This window comes from Hylobates moloch, unplaced genomic scaffold, assembly GCF_009828535.3.
Source record: "Hylobates moloch isolate HMO894 unplaced genomic scaffold, HMol_V3 SCAFFOLD_1, whole genome shotgun sequence".
In the NCBI taxonomy this organism is placed as follows: Eukaryota; Metazoa; Chordata; class Mammalia; order Primates; family Hylobatidae; genus Hylobates; species Hylobates moloch.
This window is the reverse complement of record NW_026652276.1, coordinates 165,720,478-165,741,119: the sequence shown is the minus strand read 5'-3', so window position 1 is coordinate 165,741,119 and position 20,642 is coordinate 165,720,478. Positions and strand designations below refer to the sequence as shown.

General features: G+C 40.8%; 1 protein-coding gene across 1 annotated transcript; it reads left to right on the top strand.

Annotated features, from left to right (window-relative positions):
- Positions 1–86: 86 nt before the first annotated feature.
- Positions 87–13,235, top strand: PEG10 (paternally expressed 10). The gene is given in 3 exon segments (XM_032761022.2): positions 87–345; positions 6,872–8,043; positions 8,046–13,235. Coding segments are annotated over 3 exon segments (2,352 nt in total). The 5' UTR covers positions 87–340; the 3' UTR covers positions 9,221–13,235.
- The last annotated feature ends 7,407 nt before the right edge of the window (positions 13,236–20,642 follow it).

Below are 20,642 nucleotides of genomic sequence, written 5' to 3'. Positions count from 1 at the left end.
GCCCCCACCCCCATCCCCCATCCCCCGCACCCCCCTCCACCCCCTAGCCCGCGGAGCACGCTGGGATTTGGCGCCCCCCTCCTCGGTGCAACCTATATAAGGCTCGCAGTCTGCGCTCCTGGTACACGCGCTTCAACTTCGGTTGGTGTGTGTCGAAGAAATCTGACTGCGCCCTGAGGAGAACAGCGGAGAAGGTCCACCGAGCCTGGCGAAAGGTCCGCTGAGCGGGCTGTCGTCCGGAGCCACTCCAGGCTGCGGGACACCCAGTTGAGACCGCGCCTGGCTCAGGTGTGGGACCCCATCCTTCCTGTCTTCGCAGAGGAGTCCTCGCGTGGTGAGTATGCGGTGAGGACGTTTTTTTTTTAAAGATCATGTTCATTCCCTGTGCTTATCGGGAGCTGCGGGAGATGGAGTAGCACCCCAGAATGTCTCCACGCAAATCTTGTCACGCCTTCACTGGCTGTACCCCCCAAAAAATGGGGAAACCAAGCCTTCAAGGCTTGGGTTTCCAGGACCAAGTCCAGATATGGACTGTAGACAGAGATGAGCTGCAGACAGTGATGAGCTGCAGACGGTCAGGAGCTACAGATCGATTTGCAATTTGCTCTTCGAATGCGCTACCAAGTGCCATGCTTTACAAACTGATAAGCGCTTCAAATGCGCTACAAACTGGCGCTTCAGATGCGCTACAAGCACGCTTCACGCGGGCGACAAACTGATGGGCGCTACAACTGGCGCTTCATTGCGCTATGAACTGATGGGCGCTTTATGTGCCACAAACTGACGGATGGGCGCTTCAGTGGCGCTACAATCCAGAACGAGGAGCAGCGATATAGGAGCTGCAGACAGAAAACTGAATTGCGCTTTACACGCGCTGCAAAATCTGAGCTGCAGAAGAGTAGCACTACAAAAACGCTACAAAAACGATGCGATAGGCCAGCCCGACAACAGCGCTTCATTGCGCTCTGAGGCACATGAACTGCAGAGGTACATGAGCTGCGGAACAATTAACACCTAAGATGCACTACAAAGTGGTAAGAGCTGCAGAGGTACAGGAGCTGCAGACTGTTTGCGCTACAAATAAAGCAGCCGTAGTGGGACATGAGCTGCAGAGTACAATTCCTCTGTTTTCTTGGAGCAGGACCCCACCCTTTCACCTTTTGGAATGGCTCCCACTCTATTTTTCTGCAGGACGGTTCTCTGCATGATGGTGCTGGTAGACAAAATGGAGCCCCGGGCAAAAATTAGTGTTTAACATTCTGCCCACACCATTCCCGCTATAGCAGTGGAGTGGAGGGGCGCTGATTCGAGTGGAAACGGGAATCTTTTGGTGATGGCAGAGCAGCCTGCCTGCCTACTTGTGCTTGATTGAAGTGGCGGTGTAGTTGTGGTGGCGCGAATCAGAGTCCAGCAACAGTTTGTGGAAACTGTGGGTTTGCTGAGTATGGCGGGGGAATTGGATCTGTGGATTGCTCTTGCTGCATGAAATGAATCTGGCTTTGGTGGCTGGTGGGAGGGGTTTGGGAGGGGGGATTCTGGCGCAGGGGGGCGTGCAGATACTCTGCAGCCCTGTAGCAGCCAGTCTCAGGCCTGCCCCGCCCATCCTAGCGTGCCTTCTCTGCGGTGCTTAGCGCCTCCTCCCACAGCGCCTCCTCAGAGCGCGCCTCCCCTGCAGCGCGCCTTCCCAGAGCGCGCCTTCTAGATGCGGCCTTCTCCGGCCCCTCCTCCCAGCTCCTTAGCGCCTGCCTGCCCAGGCCCCACCTCTCTCTGGCCACCTCATTCTGAGGTGAGCTGCTTAGGCCCCGCCTCTTCCAGGCCCACCTTTTCTGTGGTGAGGTGCCCAGGCCCCGCCTCTCCCAGGCCCACCTCCTCTGAGGTGAACTGCCCAGGCCCCGCCTCTCCCAGGCCCACCTCCTCTGAGGTGAACTGCCCAGGCCCCGCCTCTCCCGGGCCCGCCTCCTCTGAGGTGAACTGCCCAGGCCCCGCCTCTCCTGGGCCCGCCTCCTTTGAGGTGAGCTCACCCTCCTCTGAGGTGAGCTCAACTAGATCCCGCCTCCTCAGGCCCACCTCCTCTGAGGTAGCCTGCTCAGGCCCCGCCTCTCCAAGGCTTGGCCCCTCCCTAAGCCTGCCTTTGTCGGGCTGGCCTATAGTCCCACCTCCCTCAGAGCCCGCTAGCACACATGCGCAGTGTGAACCCTCAGCCCCTCCCTTCAGGCCCGGGTCCTCTGCACCTGCGCACTTTTCTTGCCTGAGCCCTGGCTATACAGCCCCGCCCCCCTGCGGTTTCTCTGCTGTGTGGGTTTTGCTTTTTGGCTACTAGAGTCTAATAGAATAATAAATAAAACAACAATAATAATTATAACTGGAATTTATGAGCACTTTTAATATGTTCTTTGCATATATTCAATAACATAATCCCACAATTTAAACTCCTGATAGTGGCTTATGAAGGGACCCTGTAAACTGACATGGCTAGTGCCTCTAAAGGCAATTTAGCCAAATGTTTTTACTGCAAATGAAAACCAAAACTTAACAATTTATTTTTAAAAACTTTAAAACTATTTTCACATTTAAGGTTTTTTTAGAGGCACTAGTGGACCTTTTGGAATCGGATGTTTTGGTGGATACAAAATTGGTGCTGTTGGTTTGGCCTCTGAGTGAGGATAAGGCTGTTATTTGCGTGCCTATGAAGCTAGGTGTTTTCTTTGGATCTCTAGGTGATTAACCCTAGCCTATTTGCCTATGTATAATAAATTATGCCTGCACATGGTAGGCATTCATTAAATATGTGTTAAATGACCAGAGTAAATTGGTTTATTCAGTGTCTTGCTTGGTGTCTGTAGGTCTCTTCTGATTTGCTCCTTTCCTATGGTGCTTTGCTGTCCTGGGTTGCCTTGTTTGCGTTATCTCTCACATATAACAGAATAAAAAAAAAGTGTATGTGTTTTTAAACTCCAATAATATAAGCTGTAATTATAATACAAAACAACTAAATTAATTTTAATTATTCCAAATAATTAGCTTTTTTCATAAAAAGCTAGTTATTCCAAATATTAGCTTTTTTCATGAAAAGCTACTTATTCCAAATAATTAGCTTTTTTCATAAAAAGCTAGTTATTCCGAATAATTAGCTTTTTTCATAAAAAGCTAATTTAAATTTGGGGCAAGCGGATTATTAATGGTACATATTGGTATTAAAGTTTGTGTAATGTAACATAAAGTCACATTACAAAATATAGATTGTTTCAGCTTGCATAATTAAACATCTGTATAAAACAAATTTATAACTGATTGCCAGTAAGATGTACCATGTAAGAATTGTGTTTCTAGCTGAATGAAGAAATTTTAAAACCTGGTTCCATATATTACAAATCATGAGCCAGGACTTTGGTAGGGGAGGAATTGGGGGCTTTGGCTCCCAAAAATCTCTGTCACGTACCCCCTCCCCACCAGAAGTACACAATCTATGGAAAATGTGTGCTTATCATAATTACAGCTTTAAGTAATTCCCCCTCCTCTTTGTATATTGTATATTTGCATATTAAAGAGGTTCAAAACAACGGTAATAACATGCATATTAAGAGAATTTGCATTTCATAAATAGTACAAGATAGTACTAAAAAATTGGACATTTGAAAATATGAAGCAACTAAGAGTTGCTTAATGAGATGTCATTTCCTAATGGGATGTTTATTTATGGTTTTTGGCTACTATTGCTCTTTGGTGTGTTTGTGGAATAGAAATTATTCCAAGCTATTGTGAATAATCAGCAATTAACCAAATGTATTTAATTCCTAAAAAGACTAAAACTGAAATTATTATCATGTAAAGATGGTATCTGTCCTAGGCAGCTTGGCTTTATGCAGTTTGTCCTTTCAGTTTTCAGGAATGAGACCTTTTGACCCCTCCCCTCCAGTGCAGCCCCTACTAAGGGGGAGTTTAAGGAGCCATACGTAGTTCTATAATTCAAATCAAGTAAACATGCTTCTTGTGCCAGGTTAACCTGTGCTGCCTCAGTCGCTGTTTAAACATTTTTATACACACTGTTAACCTGCCTGCCCATTACCCTATTACTTTTAATGGATAAACTACTGTTCCCTGGGCAGTTGTCTCTTTTAACGTCCCACCCTAAACTTGCCAACCCTCATATGAAGACCTCAGGCTTGTTATTGGCAAAGGTCAGAAGTCTTAAGCTAGTGACCTTGCAGGCTAAAGCAGGCCTTGAATTTGTTTGACCAGCACTATATTAAAAAATAAAAAAGAATGAAATGTCTGGTGGGGGGGGATGGTAAGGGGGAGGGCATGCACCCCCAGTTTCATTGTTGCAGCCCCTCCCATCTTAACTCTGGTCTCGTTTCACTTTTAAATTACCTTCCTTATATACCAAAGGTATTTGACTTTTTAACTCTTATTGATCTTTTATTTCCCTAAACCATGTAGTAATTATTTGCTGATTTCCTAATATATTGTATTTCTGTCCCATCACTGTTTTTTGCAGATAATAAAACCATCAGACCTGGGCTTCAATAAAGCCCCCCTTAGTGGCTGTGATTGACAAGTGGTCAGGCTGCACCAGGCCATGCTGTGAATGCTCTTTAGAAGTCTTGTCTCAAGGTTTTGAAGGTATTGATGTCTAGATGACAAAAGTGGTACCTTAGTCACCTTACTTATGCTTATTAGTTGTTCGTTAACGGGACATGAAAACTCCTAATTTAATAAGGAAAAATTGCATTATGTTGTGATGTTATATTGTCAGGGTCACCAATACAATTGTCTTTAAGGAGTTGGAAATGATACTGAATGTCATGGGTTATGATGTGTTTATTGTGTTTTCTCATTTTTTCTAAACTTGAATATTTTATCTTGAATGTCAATTATTTGTTGTTTTTGTAGCCTAAGTTACTAAAGTAATTAAGTAGTGGTGTTAAAACTGTTAAAATGTCACACTACTCCCTGTCTCTTAAAGACCCTGCTTGCTGTATAGCCACTCCTTGGAGAGGCTACACCAACTGCAAAGGACACAGGGATAGTATCTGTGGGTGGTGACATTGGGGCATGGGAAGTACCTAAAGGGTTTAGGAGTTGGAGAGGAAGGAGCATTTCTTTACAGCCAGGGGCTGGGCATCATGTTTAATTACCACTTTCTTTTTTTTTTTTTTTTTCTTGTACTCCATTGGTTGAAAATAGTAACTATTTTTCACCTAACTTCTCTAATTACCAACTGTGTATCTTTTTGGCCTTATTCTATGTAATTTATTTGGCATCCATTTTTGCAGGTAAATCACATAGTGAGTATCCAGAGAGGACCAAGTTATGTATTTAAACTTTTATTTATTTAAAAGTTTTATAAACTTTTTAAACTTTCTTTAAAAGTTTTAAACTTTTTAAACTTTCTTTAAAAGTTTTAAACTTTTTAAACTTTCTTTAAAAGTTTTAAACTTTTTAAAGTTTTTTAAACTTTTTTAAACTTTTACATATTATGTTTTAAACTTTTTATATATTTAAATTTTCCAAATATGGGACTTGAGATTATTAATAAAATTTAAAATAATTAAATCATTCTAAATGCATTTAACCGTATTTTCAGGAAGTACACAGGCAGACACTGTGTCAGAATTTTTTATGTGTGTGATTTATTGTCATTACACTCATAATTAGAATGTTTAAACACACGCCCTACCCCCACCTCCCCACACACATCCACTCACCCCCTAGGAGTGCAGCCCTGTCCCACCTTAATATTACAAACCTTAATTTGGGACTATGCTGACAAATCTTGGTTAAAAACTATGGATTGCAAACTGGTGACCTGCAAGACAAATAAGGCCTTGAATTTGTTTGACCAACACAATATTTTTAAAAAAGTAAATATCTTCAGGTGGGAAATGCATGCCCATGTTGCCATAGTTGTAGCCCCTCCCTATTTTAATCCCAATCTCTTTACACAGATAGTCACCTTTCTATTTTCTAATTAATAATTTGTTAATATCAGCAAACCGTTGTTGAATACTCACTACATAATTTACCTGCACTATTTAATTAAGTCCTCATAATTAGTTTGAGGTATACTATTATTGGGCTTCTTTGAATGTCCCATTTTATAACTTTTCCTAGGAGGCATCAATTAGTATTTCTTGAATGACTGCATAATGACAAGGGAAACTGACATACACATATTGCTGCTTAGTGCCATTTCTGTCCCATAGATAATTTTCTTTGGGGATTTAAATTATGGTCAGAAAAGTAATTTAGGCAGTCCTGTGGTTTTTGTGGTGGTGATTGTTTGATTTGATAACCAGTTACCTTCTCTGTGGCAGTGGAATTAGGGTTGTGACAGTTGGCCAGAGTACCCTCCTGCCCACAGGGCTGATGAATACATGCATTGTGATTTTAATACTCCCCTCTTGCTTTAATGAGATTCTATTAGTTGTAGTATTAACTATTTTTGGCCTAGCTTCTTTAATAACAAAAGTTATTATTTTGGCTTTAATTTGCACAATTGATTTGGTATCCATGTTTGCCTTGAAGTTTCTTGCTGTGTTTGAATACAAAACTACTTGTTTAGAGGGTTTCAACATTCTTTTATAGTTTATAAAGGTAAGCATGCTGTTGATAATGTATTGTTGAATCATAATGAACAGGTGGCCTTTGAGGAAGACAAGGTCATTTGAACATCAAAAAGTAGTTTGCTTTTTGTTATCTATGGTGCTGATTAATAACTTTCTCTTGAGAGTTTATTTTCTTTGTTCACTAATTATTAATGTAACCACATAGAGCAAGGGATAATTTAAATACCAAATCCTTTGTGTCTGCATTTTGCTGCTTTGAATGTATAAGTTGGATTTATACATACATTTATCTTTATTTACAGAAATAAGCGGGTTTTGAAAACAAAAAAAAGAAGGAGTGGAAGAGGGGGCCAGGATCCAGGCCTCCATCCCCACAGAAGTGAAGCTACAGCTGGGAGGTCTCCTCCCACCCCAACCGTCACCCTGGGTCCCGACTGCCCACCTCCTCCTCCTCCCCCTCCCCCCAACAACAACAACAACAACAACTCCAAGCACACCGGCCATAAGAGTGCGTGTGTCCCCAACATGACCGAACGAAGAAGGGACGAGCTCTCTGAAGAGATCAACAACTTAAGAGAGAAGGTCATGAAGCAGTCGGAGGAGAACAACAACCTGCAGAGCCAGGTGCAGAAGCTCACAGAGGAGAACACCACCCTTCGAGAGCAAGTGGAACCCACCCCTGAGGATGAAGATGATGACATCGAGCTCCGCGGTGCTGCAGCAGCTGCTGCCCCACCCCCTCCAATAGAGGAAGAGTGCCCAGAAGACCTCCCAGAGAAGTTCGATGGCAACCCAGACATGCTGGCTCCTTTCATGGCCCAGTGCCAGATCTTCATGGAAAAGAGCACCAGGGATTTCTCAGTTGATCGTGTCCGTGTCTGCTTCGTGACAAGCATGATGACCGGCCGTGCTGCCCGTTGGGCCTCAGCAAAGCTGGAGCGCTCCCACTACCTGATGCACAACTATCCAGCTTTCATGATGGAAATGAAGCATGTCTTTGAAGACCCTCAGAGGCGAGAGGTTGCCAAACGCAAGATCAGACGCCTGCGCCAAGGCATGGGGTCTGTCATCGACTACTCCAATGCTTTCCAGATGATTGCCCAGGACCTGGATTGGAACGAGCCTGCGCTGATTGACCAGTACCACGAGGGCCTCAGCGACCACATTCAGGAGGAGCTCTCCCACCTCGAGGTCGCCAAGTCGCTGTCTGCTCTGATTGGGCAGTGCATTCACATTGAGAGAAGGCTGGCCAGGGCTGCTGCAGCTCGCAAGCCACGCTCGCCACCCCGGGCGCTGGTGTTGCCTCACATTGCAAGCCACCACCAGGTAGATCCAACCGAGCCGGTGGGAGGTGCCCGCATGCGCCTGACCCAGGAAGAAAAAGAAAGACGCAGAAAGCTGAACCTGTGCCTCTACTGTGGAACAGGAGGTCACTACGCTGACAACTGTCCTGCCAAGGCCTCAAAGTCTTCGCCGGCGGGAAACTCCCCGGCCCCGCTGTAGAGGGACCTTCAGCGACCGGGCCAGAAATAATAAGGTCCCCACAAGATGATGCCTCATCTCCACACTTGCAAGTGATGCTCCAGATTCATCTTCCGGGCAGACACACCCTGTTCGTCCGAGCCATGATCGATTCTGGTGCTTCTGGCAACTTCATTGATCACGAATATGTTGCTCAAAATGGAATTCCTCTAAGAATCAAGGACTGGCCAATACTTGTGGAAGCAATTGATGGGCGCCCCATAGCATCGGGCCCAGTTGTCCACGAAACTCACGACCTGATAGTTGACCTGGGAGATCACCGTGAGGTGCTGTCATTTGATGTGACTCAGTCTCCATTCTTCCCTGTCGTCCTAGGGGTTCGCTGGCTGAGCACACATGATCCCAACATCACATGGAGCAGTCGATCTATCGTCTTTGATTCTGAATACTGCCGCTACCACTGCCGGATGTATTCTCCAATACCACCATCGCTCCCACCACCAGCACCACAACCGCCACTCTATTATCCAGTAGATGGATACAGAGTTTACCAACCAGTGAGGTATTACTATGTCCAGAATGTGTACACTCCGGTAGATGAGCACGTCTACCCAGATCACCGCCTGGTTGACCCTCACATAGAAATGATACCTGGAGCACACAGTATTCCCAGCGGACATGTGTATTCACTGTCCGAACCTGAAATGGCAGCTCTTCGAGATTTTGTGGCAAGAAATGTAAAAGATGGGCTAATTACTCCAACCATTGCACCTAATGGAGCCCAAGTTCTCCAGGTGAAGAGGGGGTGGAAACTGCAAGTTTCTTATGATTGCCGAGCTCCAAACAATTTTACTATCCAGAATCAGTATCCTCGCCTATCTATTCCAAATTTAGAAGACCAAGCACACCTGGCAACGTACACTGAATTCGTACCTCAAATACCTGGATACCAAACATACCCCACATATGCCGCGTACCCGACCTACCCAGTAGGATTCGCCTGGTACCCAGTGGGACGAGACGGACAAGGAAGATCACTATATGTACCTGTGATGATCACTTGGAATCCACACTGGTACCGCCAGCCTCCAGTACCACAGTACCCGCCGCCACAGCCGCCGCCTCCACCACCACCACCGCCGCCGCCTCCATCTTACAGTACCCTGTAAATACCTGTCATGTCCTTCAGGATCTCTGCCCTCAAAATTTATTCCTGTTCAGCTTTTCAATCAGTGACTGTGTGCTAAATTTTAGGCTACTGTATCTTCAGGCCACCTGAGGCACATCCTCTCTGAAACGGCTATAGAAGTTCAGGGCCACCCTGGACTGGCACACATCCTAAAGCACCAAAAGACCTTCAACATTTTCTGAGAGCAACAGAGTATTTGCCAATAAATGATCTCTCATTTTTCCACCTTGACTGCCAATCTAACTAAAATAATTAATAAGTTTACTTTCCAGCCAGTCCTGGAAGTCTGGGTTTTACCTGCCAAAACCTCTATCACCACCTAAATTATAGGCTGCCAAATTTGCTGGTTAACATTTACAGAGAAGCTGATACAAACGCAGGAAATGCTGATTTCTTTATGGAGGGGGAGACAAGGAGGAGGAGGACATGACTTTTCTTGCGGTTTCGGTACCCTCTTTAAATCACTGGAGGACCGAGGCCTTATTAAGGAAGCCAAAATTATCTGTGCAGTGTGGAAAGGCTTCCGTGATCCTCTCGCTGCACCCTTAGAAACTTCACCATCTTCAAACTCCATTTCCATGGTTCTGTTAATTCTCAAGGAGCAGCAACTCGACTGGTTCTCCCAGGAGCAGGCAAAACCCTTGTGACATGAAACATCTCAGGCCTGAAAAGAAAGTGCTCTCTCAGATGGACTCTTGCATGTTAAGACTGTGTCTTCACATCGTGGTGCAAATCACATGTACCCAATGACTCCGGCTTTGACACAACACCTTACCATCATCATGCCATGATGGCTTCCACAAAGCATTAAACCTGGTAACCAGAGATTACTGGTGGCTCCAGGGGTGTTAGATGTTCATGAAATGTGACCACCTCTCAATCACCTTCGAGGGCTAAAGAGTAGCAGATCAAAAGGACTCCAAAATCCCATACCCAACTCTTAAGAGATTTGTCCTGGTACTTCAGAAAGAATTTTCATGAGTGTTGTCAATTGGCTGGAAAAGCACCAGCTGACGTTTTGGAAGAATCTATCCATGTGTCTGCCTCCATATGCATCTGGGCATTTCACCTTCAGTCCCCTCATTAGACTGTAGCATTAGGATGTGTGGAGAGAGGAGAAATGATTTAGCACCCAGATTCACACTCCTATGCCTGGAAGGGACATCTTTGAAGAAGAGGAATTAGGGCTGTGGACACTGTCTTGAGGATGTGGACTTCCTTAGTGAGCTCCACATTACTTGATGGTAACTACTTCAAAAGGATTAGAATCCACATGATGAGAAAGGTCCCTCTAGAGGATGGAGCTAATGTGAAGCTGCCAATGGATGAAAAGCCTCAGAAAGCAACTCAAAGGACTCAAAGCAACGGGCAACACAAGAGTTGTCTTCAGCCCAGTGACACCTCTGGTGCCCCCTGGAAGCTTTGTGCTAACCTGGGACTGCCTGACTTCCTTTAGCCTGGTCCCTTGCTACTACCTTGAACTGTTTTATCTAACCTCTCTTTTTCTGTTTAATTCTTTACTACTGCCATTGACCCTGCTGCAGGATTTGTGTCATTTTCCTGCCTGGTTGCTGAGACTCCATTTTGCTGCCACACACAGAGATGTAAGAGGCAGGCTTTAATTGCCAAAACACAGTTTGAGCAGTAGAAAACAACATGGTGTACATCTCAAATTGCCTGACATGAAGAGGAGTCTAACGGTGAAGTTTCACTTTTCATCAGCATCATCTTTCACACGTTCATTATCATCCGCTCGTATTCTTGCATGTTTAAATACTTAAAATGTTTAGTATAATTTTTAGTGTAAGTGTTTTGAAGTGGTGACTCGGCTTTCAAAAATTTCCATTGAATTACAAAGTACTATCCAGTTCTTATTGTTAGAGTTAAACTAAGTAAAAATGATAAGTAACATAGTGTAAAATATTCCTTTACTGTGAACTTCTTACAACGCTGTGAACGAGAGGCTCCTCAGAACTGGAGCATTTGTATAATAGTTCATCCTGTTCATCGTCAATTTTAACATCATATATAATTTCAATTCTATCAATTGGGCCTTTAAAAATCATATAAAAGGATACAAAATTTCAAAAGAGAAACCTAATTGCTTATTTAGTCCAAAACAACTTTTTTTTCCTTCAATGGAATCAGAAAGCTTGTCAATCACTCGTGTTTTAATTACTTTTAAAATGGTGCATTTGTGCTTCTGAACTATTTTGAAGCGTCACTTCTGTTTACCTCAAGTATCAATTCATCCTCCATACATTTGAATTCGAGTTGTTTTGTGTCAAATTTACAGTTGTCAATTGATCTTCAAGCTGCAGGGTGCCTAGAAATGGGCCGTTGTCTGGAGCCCTGGCATGTGCACACGGACATTTGTCACCACTGCAAGCAAAAGTCTAGAGAAGTTCGCCAACGACAAGAATGACCAGAGAAAATATGCTGCTGTGGGTTAACAACTCAGAAAGTCCCTGATCCACATTTGGCTGTTTACTAAAGCTTGTGATTAACTTTTTGGCAGTGTGTACTATGCTCTATTGCTATATATGCTATCTATAAATGTAGATGTTAAGGATAAGTAATTCTAAATTTATTATTCTATAGTTTTGAAGTTTGATTAAGTTTCCTTTCACTCAATTGATTTATTTTGTTGTTAATCAAATTTATGTTAATTGGATCCTTTAAATTTTTTTTGGCATTTTCCAACAAAAATGGCTTTATTCATAAGAAAGGAAAAAATCAATGGAATTTGATATCTAAAGAAGTTAGAAAGGGAGCAAAATAAAAAACGTAAAGGATATAGATGAATTATTAAGCAAAATCAGTAGTCGAGTTTTTCAAACTGGCAAAATTAATTAATTGACTTTTGGCCCAAATTTACATTGTTAATTAAATCAAGAAGGAAGAAGATCTAAGAGCTCTCATTGATAGGCAAGCCTAGAGAGAACTAGCTAAATTTATCATGCTAGGATATTGAAACAGAGAAAGTTTACATACATTTCTGAATGGTCATTTTAGTTTGGAGAGTGAGGTATTTGTCTTAGATAGTGGAAAAAAGGAGAATTAGTCTGATCAAATCGTGAAGTAATACAGTGAACTTGCAGGTGCACAAAATAAGAGGGCCACATCTATATGGTGCAGTCTGGAATTCTGTTTAAGTTTGCAGGTACCTCTTGGACTTCTGAATTGATCCAGTTGTCATCCACCACAGACATCTCACATCAGATACAGACAGTTCCAAGATTGACAACAGAGAACAATCTGCTGGAAAGACCCGGGCAGAAATGGAGAGCCCTGCGGGAACCATGCTACATTTTCATCTAAAGAGAGAACGCACATCTGATGAGACTGAAAGTTCTTTGTTGTTTTAGATTGTAGGATGGTATTGAATTGGTCTGTGGAAAATTGCATTGCTTTTATTTCTTTGTGTAATCAAGTTTAAGTAATAGGGGATATATAATCATGAGCATTTTAGGGTGGGAGGGACTATTAAGTAATTTTAAGTGGGTGGGGTTATTTAGAATGTTAGAATAATATTATGTATTAGATATCGCTATAAGTGAACATGTGTACTCACCTGTGACCCTTTACCCTATAATTGCTATCTCCTTAAAGATTTCAAATAAACTCGGAGGGAACTGCAGGGAGACCAACTTATTTAGAGCGAATTGGACATGGATAAAAACCCTAGTGGGAGAAAGTTCAAAGGTGATTAGATTAATAATTTAATAGAGGATGAGTGCCCTCTGATAAATTACTGCTAGAATGAGCTTGTCAATGATGGATGGCAAATTTTCATGGAAGTTATAAAAGTGATAAATGAAAACCCTCGCTTTTACCCCTGTCAGTAGCCCTCCTTCTACCACTGAACCCCATTACCCCTACCCCTCATTCAACTTTATTGCTGTATTCTCTTCACTCTATATTGCTCTCTATTTGCTAATATTGCATTGCTGTTACAATAAAAATTCAATAAACATTTAGTGGTTAAGTGCAAACTGTGTCCTGATCATTTCAGCATCTACTAGCATCGAGGGAATGGGGTGGGGTAGGGGTAATGAGAGAGTAGGGAGAGTGGGAGAGGCTAAGAGTGGGGACACTAGAGTAGGGTGGAGCTGTGGGGAGGGTGGGATTGTGGGAAGGGTAGGGAGGTGGAAGGTAGGAGGGTGGATAGGGTAGGGGTGGAATTGAGTTTGGGATAGTGGGGTGGTGGTATAAAGACATTATTGATTACAACCTAGTATGAATTACATAGCCAGAATACTCCAGGAAATCAGTTATTCCAGCTGCAAAAGTTTAACATATAAAATAAAGATACACAATTAATAGCAACTCTGGTTGCTATTATCACAAACTTTAACATCAGTTTTACTTTAAATACTTGAGATTCATTAATAGAAAATTATGAAGTATTAGGATATAGAAGAAGAGTTTCAAAGGGTTGCTGGGTTCATACGACATGATAGTCGCATAAATATGAGTGTTTATTGGGAAGATAGTGACTAAAAGGAAAAATCTAGAACCAATGAAAACACACAACTAAAAACTGTCTACCCTCAGAAGCAGGCTACCAGAGTAGCTATCCATCAAGCAGAGCTCACAAACTCAAATTGTGTGCAGAGTGGTGGGTGGGTTTGAAGAATTGGGAGTGAGGGTCCTCGGCCAAGAACTACTGAGTTATTAAGTACCTGCCCTGGGGGTTTCTTACAGTTTAACCTGATACAAAAGTGATTAGCCAAATCAAGTTGAAAGAAAATGGAAACATCTTATTCCAATTTGTTACACCTAGACTCCTCCCCATCTGGGCCCCACTTCTTTCCATAATCCTTGTGATTAAACAAAAACAAAAAAAAAGGTGCTCAGCCTCAAGATTATGTTAAGTTATGCAGCTGTATGACAAAGCTAGTCCAGAACAATAAACTTATTTACATAACAATTGCAATATTTTTTGAAACCTTTTATGAAATGAATAAAGACTCCCTCTTATCTAGTGTAGTGGAAGCTAGCAATTAATCAAAACAACTAATTACAATCAAAACAATTGCAATCAAAACAATTGTTTAGAATGATGACCACACTATGTTAACTTAAAACACAAATGTACATTCATTTGGTCAAACTTAAAAGAGGTCCATATTCCACTGATTGGAGCTCTGAATTGCCCTTTTGAATAAATCATCAGTACAAAATGTTATACAACAATGGGAAAATAAACAACTTTTAAAAACATAAAGGCAATTAAATATTCATGACGGTAAGAATCACTCTTGATCCATACCTCAAAAAATACACTAACGAATTGCATAAGGACTATCAGAAGGAAGAAGAACTTATTGGTATAAGGAGGGTAAACTAATACATCTAAGATGAATTAAATTAATAAAGATAACATGCACAACAGAATAGAAACATATTTGGTACATACCTATAAATGATTTGATAATGAATTCATTACCCAAACCACCTCATATTTTCCTGGAAAAATTAAGTAAACACCCAATCCCCACCCTTTATTCCTTATCCTCGGGTTCTACATCTACAGATTCAACCAACCTCAGATGGAAAATACTCAGAAAAAAAAAGTAAAAAAAAAATACAACGATAAAAATAAAAATAATATAATACAACTATTTACATAGAATTTACATTGCATTAGGTATTACAAGTAATCTGGAGATTAAAGTATACAGGAGGGTGTGCATAAGTTATATGCAAATACTATGGATTTTATATAAGGGACTTAAGCATCTTCAGATTTTACTATTGGCAGGGAGGGAGGTCCTAGAACCTATTACCTTCATACACCAAGGGACAACTGTACATGAAGAAGAATCTGGAAGGACGGATAAATAAAATAAGAAAGAGAGCGTATGTGTGTGTGGTATGTTCCATAACAATTTATTAATTTCTTTCAGTGTTCAAGGCAGTAGGCTAGGTCTGGGGGAATGCAACTCAGGGCACAGACCTTGGACTGCAACACCTAGTGCGGTTGAAGGGTGAGCACCCAAGGGTTCTCTAGCTAGGGGTCTTAGTCCATTTTCGTTGTTATAAAAGAATACCTGAGACTGAGTAGTCAATAAAGAAAAATAGTTTATTAAGCTCACAGTTCTGCAGGCTGAGAAGTTCAAGGGCATGGTCCTGGCTTCTGGCAAGGACTTTCAAGCTTTGTCACAACATGGCTGAGAAGTCAAAGGGGAAGCGGACATATGCAAATGAAAAAACCTGAGGGGCATCCTGGCTTTATAACAACCCACTCTTGAGGAAACTAATCCAGTCACTACCTCAAGAACAGCAACAAGCCATTCATGAGGCATCTGCCTCCATATCCCAAACACCTCCTACTAGCTCCACGCCCGTCAACACTGCCACATTGGGGATCAAATTTCAACACGAGTTTTGGTAAGGACAAACAAACCATATCCAAATAATAGCACCCGAGTACCCCAACTGCTCTTAGGCACCATAGTTGCCCAAGTCATTTGTGAGTAGGCACTGTTTAATTATCATTTAGTGCAGACAAAGGATATTTGACATTTAAGATTTTTTTCTAGAATACATTAAATTTCTTAAATATTTATTTTTACTAATGTTTTTCAATTGGAGATTAGAAAGAATGAACAAGAGAAATGATTCCTCCCTCCCAAACTGACCTCCCAAGCAACCCTTTTTGTGGGAGGGAAGGCAGACAATTTAGTTCATAACAAATATGTATTGTAAGAATTAACTATATATATATAAGTATGGAATTAATCAACATTTAGAAATTCTACATAGACTGGGTGTGGTGACTCATGCCTATAATTCCAGCACTTTGGGAGGCCGAGGCGGGCAGATCACTTGAGTTCGGGAGTTTGCGACCAGCCAGGCCAATGTGGTGAAACTCCGTCTCCACTAAAAATACAAAAATTAGCTGAGCATTGTGGCGGGTGCCTATAATCCCAGCTACTTGGGAGGCTGAGGCAAGAGAATCACTTGAACCTGGGAAATGGAGCTTGCAGTGAGCCAAGATCACACCACCACACTCCAGCCTGGGTGACAGAGTGAGACTTCATCTTAAAAAAAAAAAAAATTCCTACATAAAACTAAACCATCTAAACTACACTTTCCTATTTATAATAAAAATAACTCACACATTCCTTTGGAGTAGGTATAGAACACCACCTTTTAACCTCTAGGTGGGTGTCTGTGATGGTTCATTTATCATCTCGTAGGTAGGAATGCGTCTTCTTCAAAGTGATCCTTTAGGCTATCACTGTGGATTGGAATCACTGTGAGGACTCTCATCACTGTGAAGTCCAGGGTATTAGGTCAGAGACTTGATCTTTCAATGTCAGGGGAACAAAGGACAGCAGGTCCTCTGAAGCAGGAACAAGTGTCATCAAGCTCCTAATCAGGATTTTTATATATCAATATATATATATTGAAGCTCTGACCCCCAGTGTGACCTATTTGGAGAAAGGGCCTTTAAGGAAGTAATTAAGATTAAATGAGTGCATAAGGGTGGGGTCCTAATCAAATAGAACTAGTGTTTTAAAAAAAAGAACCACCAGGAACACCCGCACAGAGGAAAGGTCATGTGAGGACACAGCAAAAAGGTAGCTATCTGCAAGCCAAACACAAGGGTCTCACCAGACAACAGCTCTGGCAGTACATTGATCTTAGAATTCTGACATCCAGAACAGGGAGAAAATTAATGTTTGTTATTTTAGCCAACCAGCCTATGGTATTTTGATACGGCACCCCCAGCAGACTAATACAATATTGTATTTTGTATTCTATAAATTTTCTATTTATTATGATATAATATAGAGGAGTATAACATATAATATAGTATAAGAATACTAAATATTAGTATATATTATATCATATATTATATAGTTATTTAATGTTTTATAATAGTATAATATAGTATAATAGATGTAGGTAAAATAAGCATAAATATATTATTATATGTTATATAGTATTGCCTAAAGACAGGGATATATTCTGAAAAATGTGTCAGGCAATTTTGTCATTGTGTGAACATTATAGAGTGTACTTACATAAACCTAGATGGTATAGCCTACTACACACCTAGGCTATATGGCTATTGCTTCTAGGCTACAAGCCTGTATAGCATGTTACTATACTAAACATTATAGATAATTGTAACACAATGGTCAATATTTCTGTAGAAAAGTTACAGTAAAAATACAGTATAAAAGATAAAAAATAGGCAAGGCACAGTCGCTCATGCTTGTAATCCAGCACTTTGGGAGGCCAAGGCAGGCAGTGATCACAAGGTCAGGAGTTTAAGATCAGCCTGGCCAACATAGTAAAATGCCATCTCTACTAAAAACATAAAAAATTAGCCAGGCGTGGTGGCGGGCACCTGTAATCCCAGCTACTCGGGAGGCTGAGACAGGAGAATTGCTTGAACCTGGGAGGAGGAGGTTGCGGTGAGCTGAGATCATGCCACTGCACTCCAGCCCAGGCGACGGTGCGAGACTCCGTCTTGAAAAAAAAAAAAAAGATAAAAAAAGAGTACACCTATAGAGGGGACATACAATAAGTGGAGTTTATAGGACTGGAAGTTGCTCTGGGTGAGTCAATGAATGAGTCATGAGTGAATATGAGGGCCTAGGACATTATTATATATGACTGTAGACTTTATAAACATAGTATACTTAGGCTACACTAAATTTATTTAAAAATTTTTCTTTTTTCAATAATAAATTAACTTTAACTTACTGTAATTTTTAGCTTCATAAACTTTTTAATTTTTTTAGCTTTTTGACTATTGTAACATAGCTTAAGACAGAGATATTGTACAGTTGTATAAAAATATTTTCTCTTTTTATATCTTTATTCTATAAGCTTTTTTCTATTTTTTTATTTTTATAGATTCAGGGAGTACAAGTATAAATTTTTTCATATGGATATATTTTATGGTGGTGAAGTCTGGGCTTTCCGTGTAACCGTCACCCAAATAGTGTATGTTGTACCCAATAGGTAATTTCACATCCCTTATTCCTTTCTCTCCCTCCTACCTTTTGGACTCTCCAGTGTCTGTTATTCCACTCTCTATGTCCATGTGTACACATTTATTAGCTCCCACTTATAAGGGAGAACATGTGGGATTTGCCTTTGTTTCTGAGTTATTTCCGCTGAAGAAATACACACATAGTGAGGCATACACACACTGAAGGTATATACACACATACACCATAAAATACTACTCACATTTTCTTTATCCAATCATCCATTGAGGGACACTTAGATTGATTCCATGACTGTGTTACTGTGAATAGTGTGGTGGTGAACATACAAGTGCAGATTTCTTGTTCATACAATGATTTATTTTCCTATGGGTAGATACCCAGTAGTGGGATTTCTGGATCAAACAGTAGTTTCTGTTTAGTTCTTTGAGATATTTCCCTACAGTTTTCCATCCATAAATGTTGTACTAATTTACATTCATACCAACAGTGTATAAGCATTATCGTTTCTCCGCATCCTCACCATCTGTTGTTTTGTTCTTGTCAATCTTTTTAAGCTCCCTCAAAACATGGGAATCTGTTGTTTTTTGACTTTTTAATAGTAGCCATTCTGACTGTTGTGAGATGGTATGTCACTGTGGTTTCATTGGCATGTCCCTGATGATTAGTGATATTGAGCATTTTTTCACATTTGTTGGCCACTGGACAATTCTCATTCTGGTCAGTTATTCATTTGATCTTGTGAATGTCATGGTGAAAGGAACACCATAGTTACCAGATGAAATGAAAACACTCACATGCATCATAGACACAGAAATTTGTCACAAGATGGAAAAGACATTGATTCCACTTTGAACCAAAGTTTATAGAACACTATTAATGGAAATTAGTGGAAATGGCTGCTAAAGTAAAAGTTAAGGTGAATGATCTAATCTGACTTGATTTATTGAATCCAGAACCTTTATGCTAAATCCCCCTGGTAATAAACTAAATAAAAATCCCTTTATACCACTACTTAGTAAGTTAGTAAAGGTTTGCTACTCATTAGATGCTAATCTCACTTACTGAGGAATGCAGAATTGCATACTGTTTCCACAGTTCAGCCAGTACATCCTAATCTCAGTCTATAACTCCCTACCGTTCTTCCCTGCTAATCAACCCACTGTCTTCCAAAAGAGCCCATGGCAATAAAAAAGAAGCCAAGTTCCCATGTCCTTAAAGAAAATTAAGCCCAGGAATCACCTCCCCCATTCCTATCTGGAGTATAAGATTAGAATAAAAACCCACAGTATTACCAGTGTATTATTTGGCCACTTTTTAATGGGGTTGTTTGTTTTCTTGTTGAGTTGTTTTAGTTTCTTGTAGGTTCTGGATATTAGTCCTTCATCAGATGCATAGTTTGCAAATATTTCTCCCATTCTGTAGGTTGTGTGTTCACTCTCTTGATTGTTTCTTTGCTGTGCACAAGCTTTTCAGTTTAAGTCCCATTTGTCTATTTTTGTTTTTGTTGCCTTTGCTTTTGAGTCACAAATTCTTTGTCTGGGTCAATGTCCAGAAGTTTTTCTTTGTGCTTAGGATTGCTTTGTCTAGTCAGGCTTTGTTTTTGTTTCCATATGAATTTTAGGATTGTTTTTTCTAATTATGTGGAAAATCATGTTGGTAATTTGATAGTAATTGCATTGAATCTATAGATTTCTTTGGGCAGTATGATCATTTTAACAATAGTGATTCTTCCAATCTATAAGCATGGAATGTTTTTCCATTTGTTTGTGGAAAGAATACTGATAGAAGAATCTACAATTTCTTCCATCAATATTTTTTAGTTCTCCTCATAGAGATCTTTCACCACCTTGGTTAAATGTATTCCTAGGTATTTTCTGTGTTTTTTTTAGTAGCTATTGTAAATGGTATTGAGTTTGTGATTTGGTTTTCGGCTTGATCTTTATTAGTGTATAGAAATGCTACCGTTTTTTGTATGGTGATTTTGTATCCTGAAATTTTACTGAGTCATTTATTAAATCTAGGAGTCTTTGGAAGAGTCTTTCGGATTTTTTAGGTATAAGATTATATCATCAGCAAACAGATAATTTGACTTCCTCTTTTCCAATTTGGATTTCTTTTATTTCTTTCTCTTGCCTGATTGCTCTATTTAGGACTGCCAGTACTATGTTGAATAGGAGTGATTAAAGTAGGCATCCTTGACTCATTCCAGTTCTTAGGGGGAATGCTTTCAACTTTTCCCTATTCAGTATGATGTTGTCTGTGGGTTTGGCATATATGGCTTTTATTATTTTGAGGTATGCTCCTTTGATGCTTGGTTTTCTGAGGGTTTTTAACATGAAGGGGTGCTAAATTTTATCAAATGCTTTGCCTGCATCTATTGAGATGATTGTATAGTTTTTGTTTTAAATTGTATTTATGTGGTGA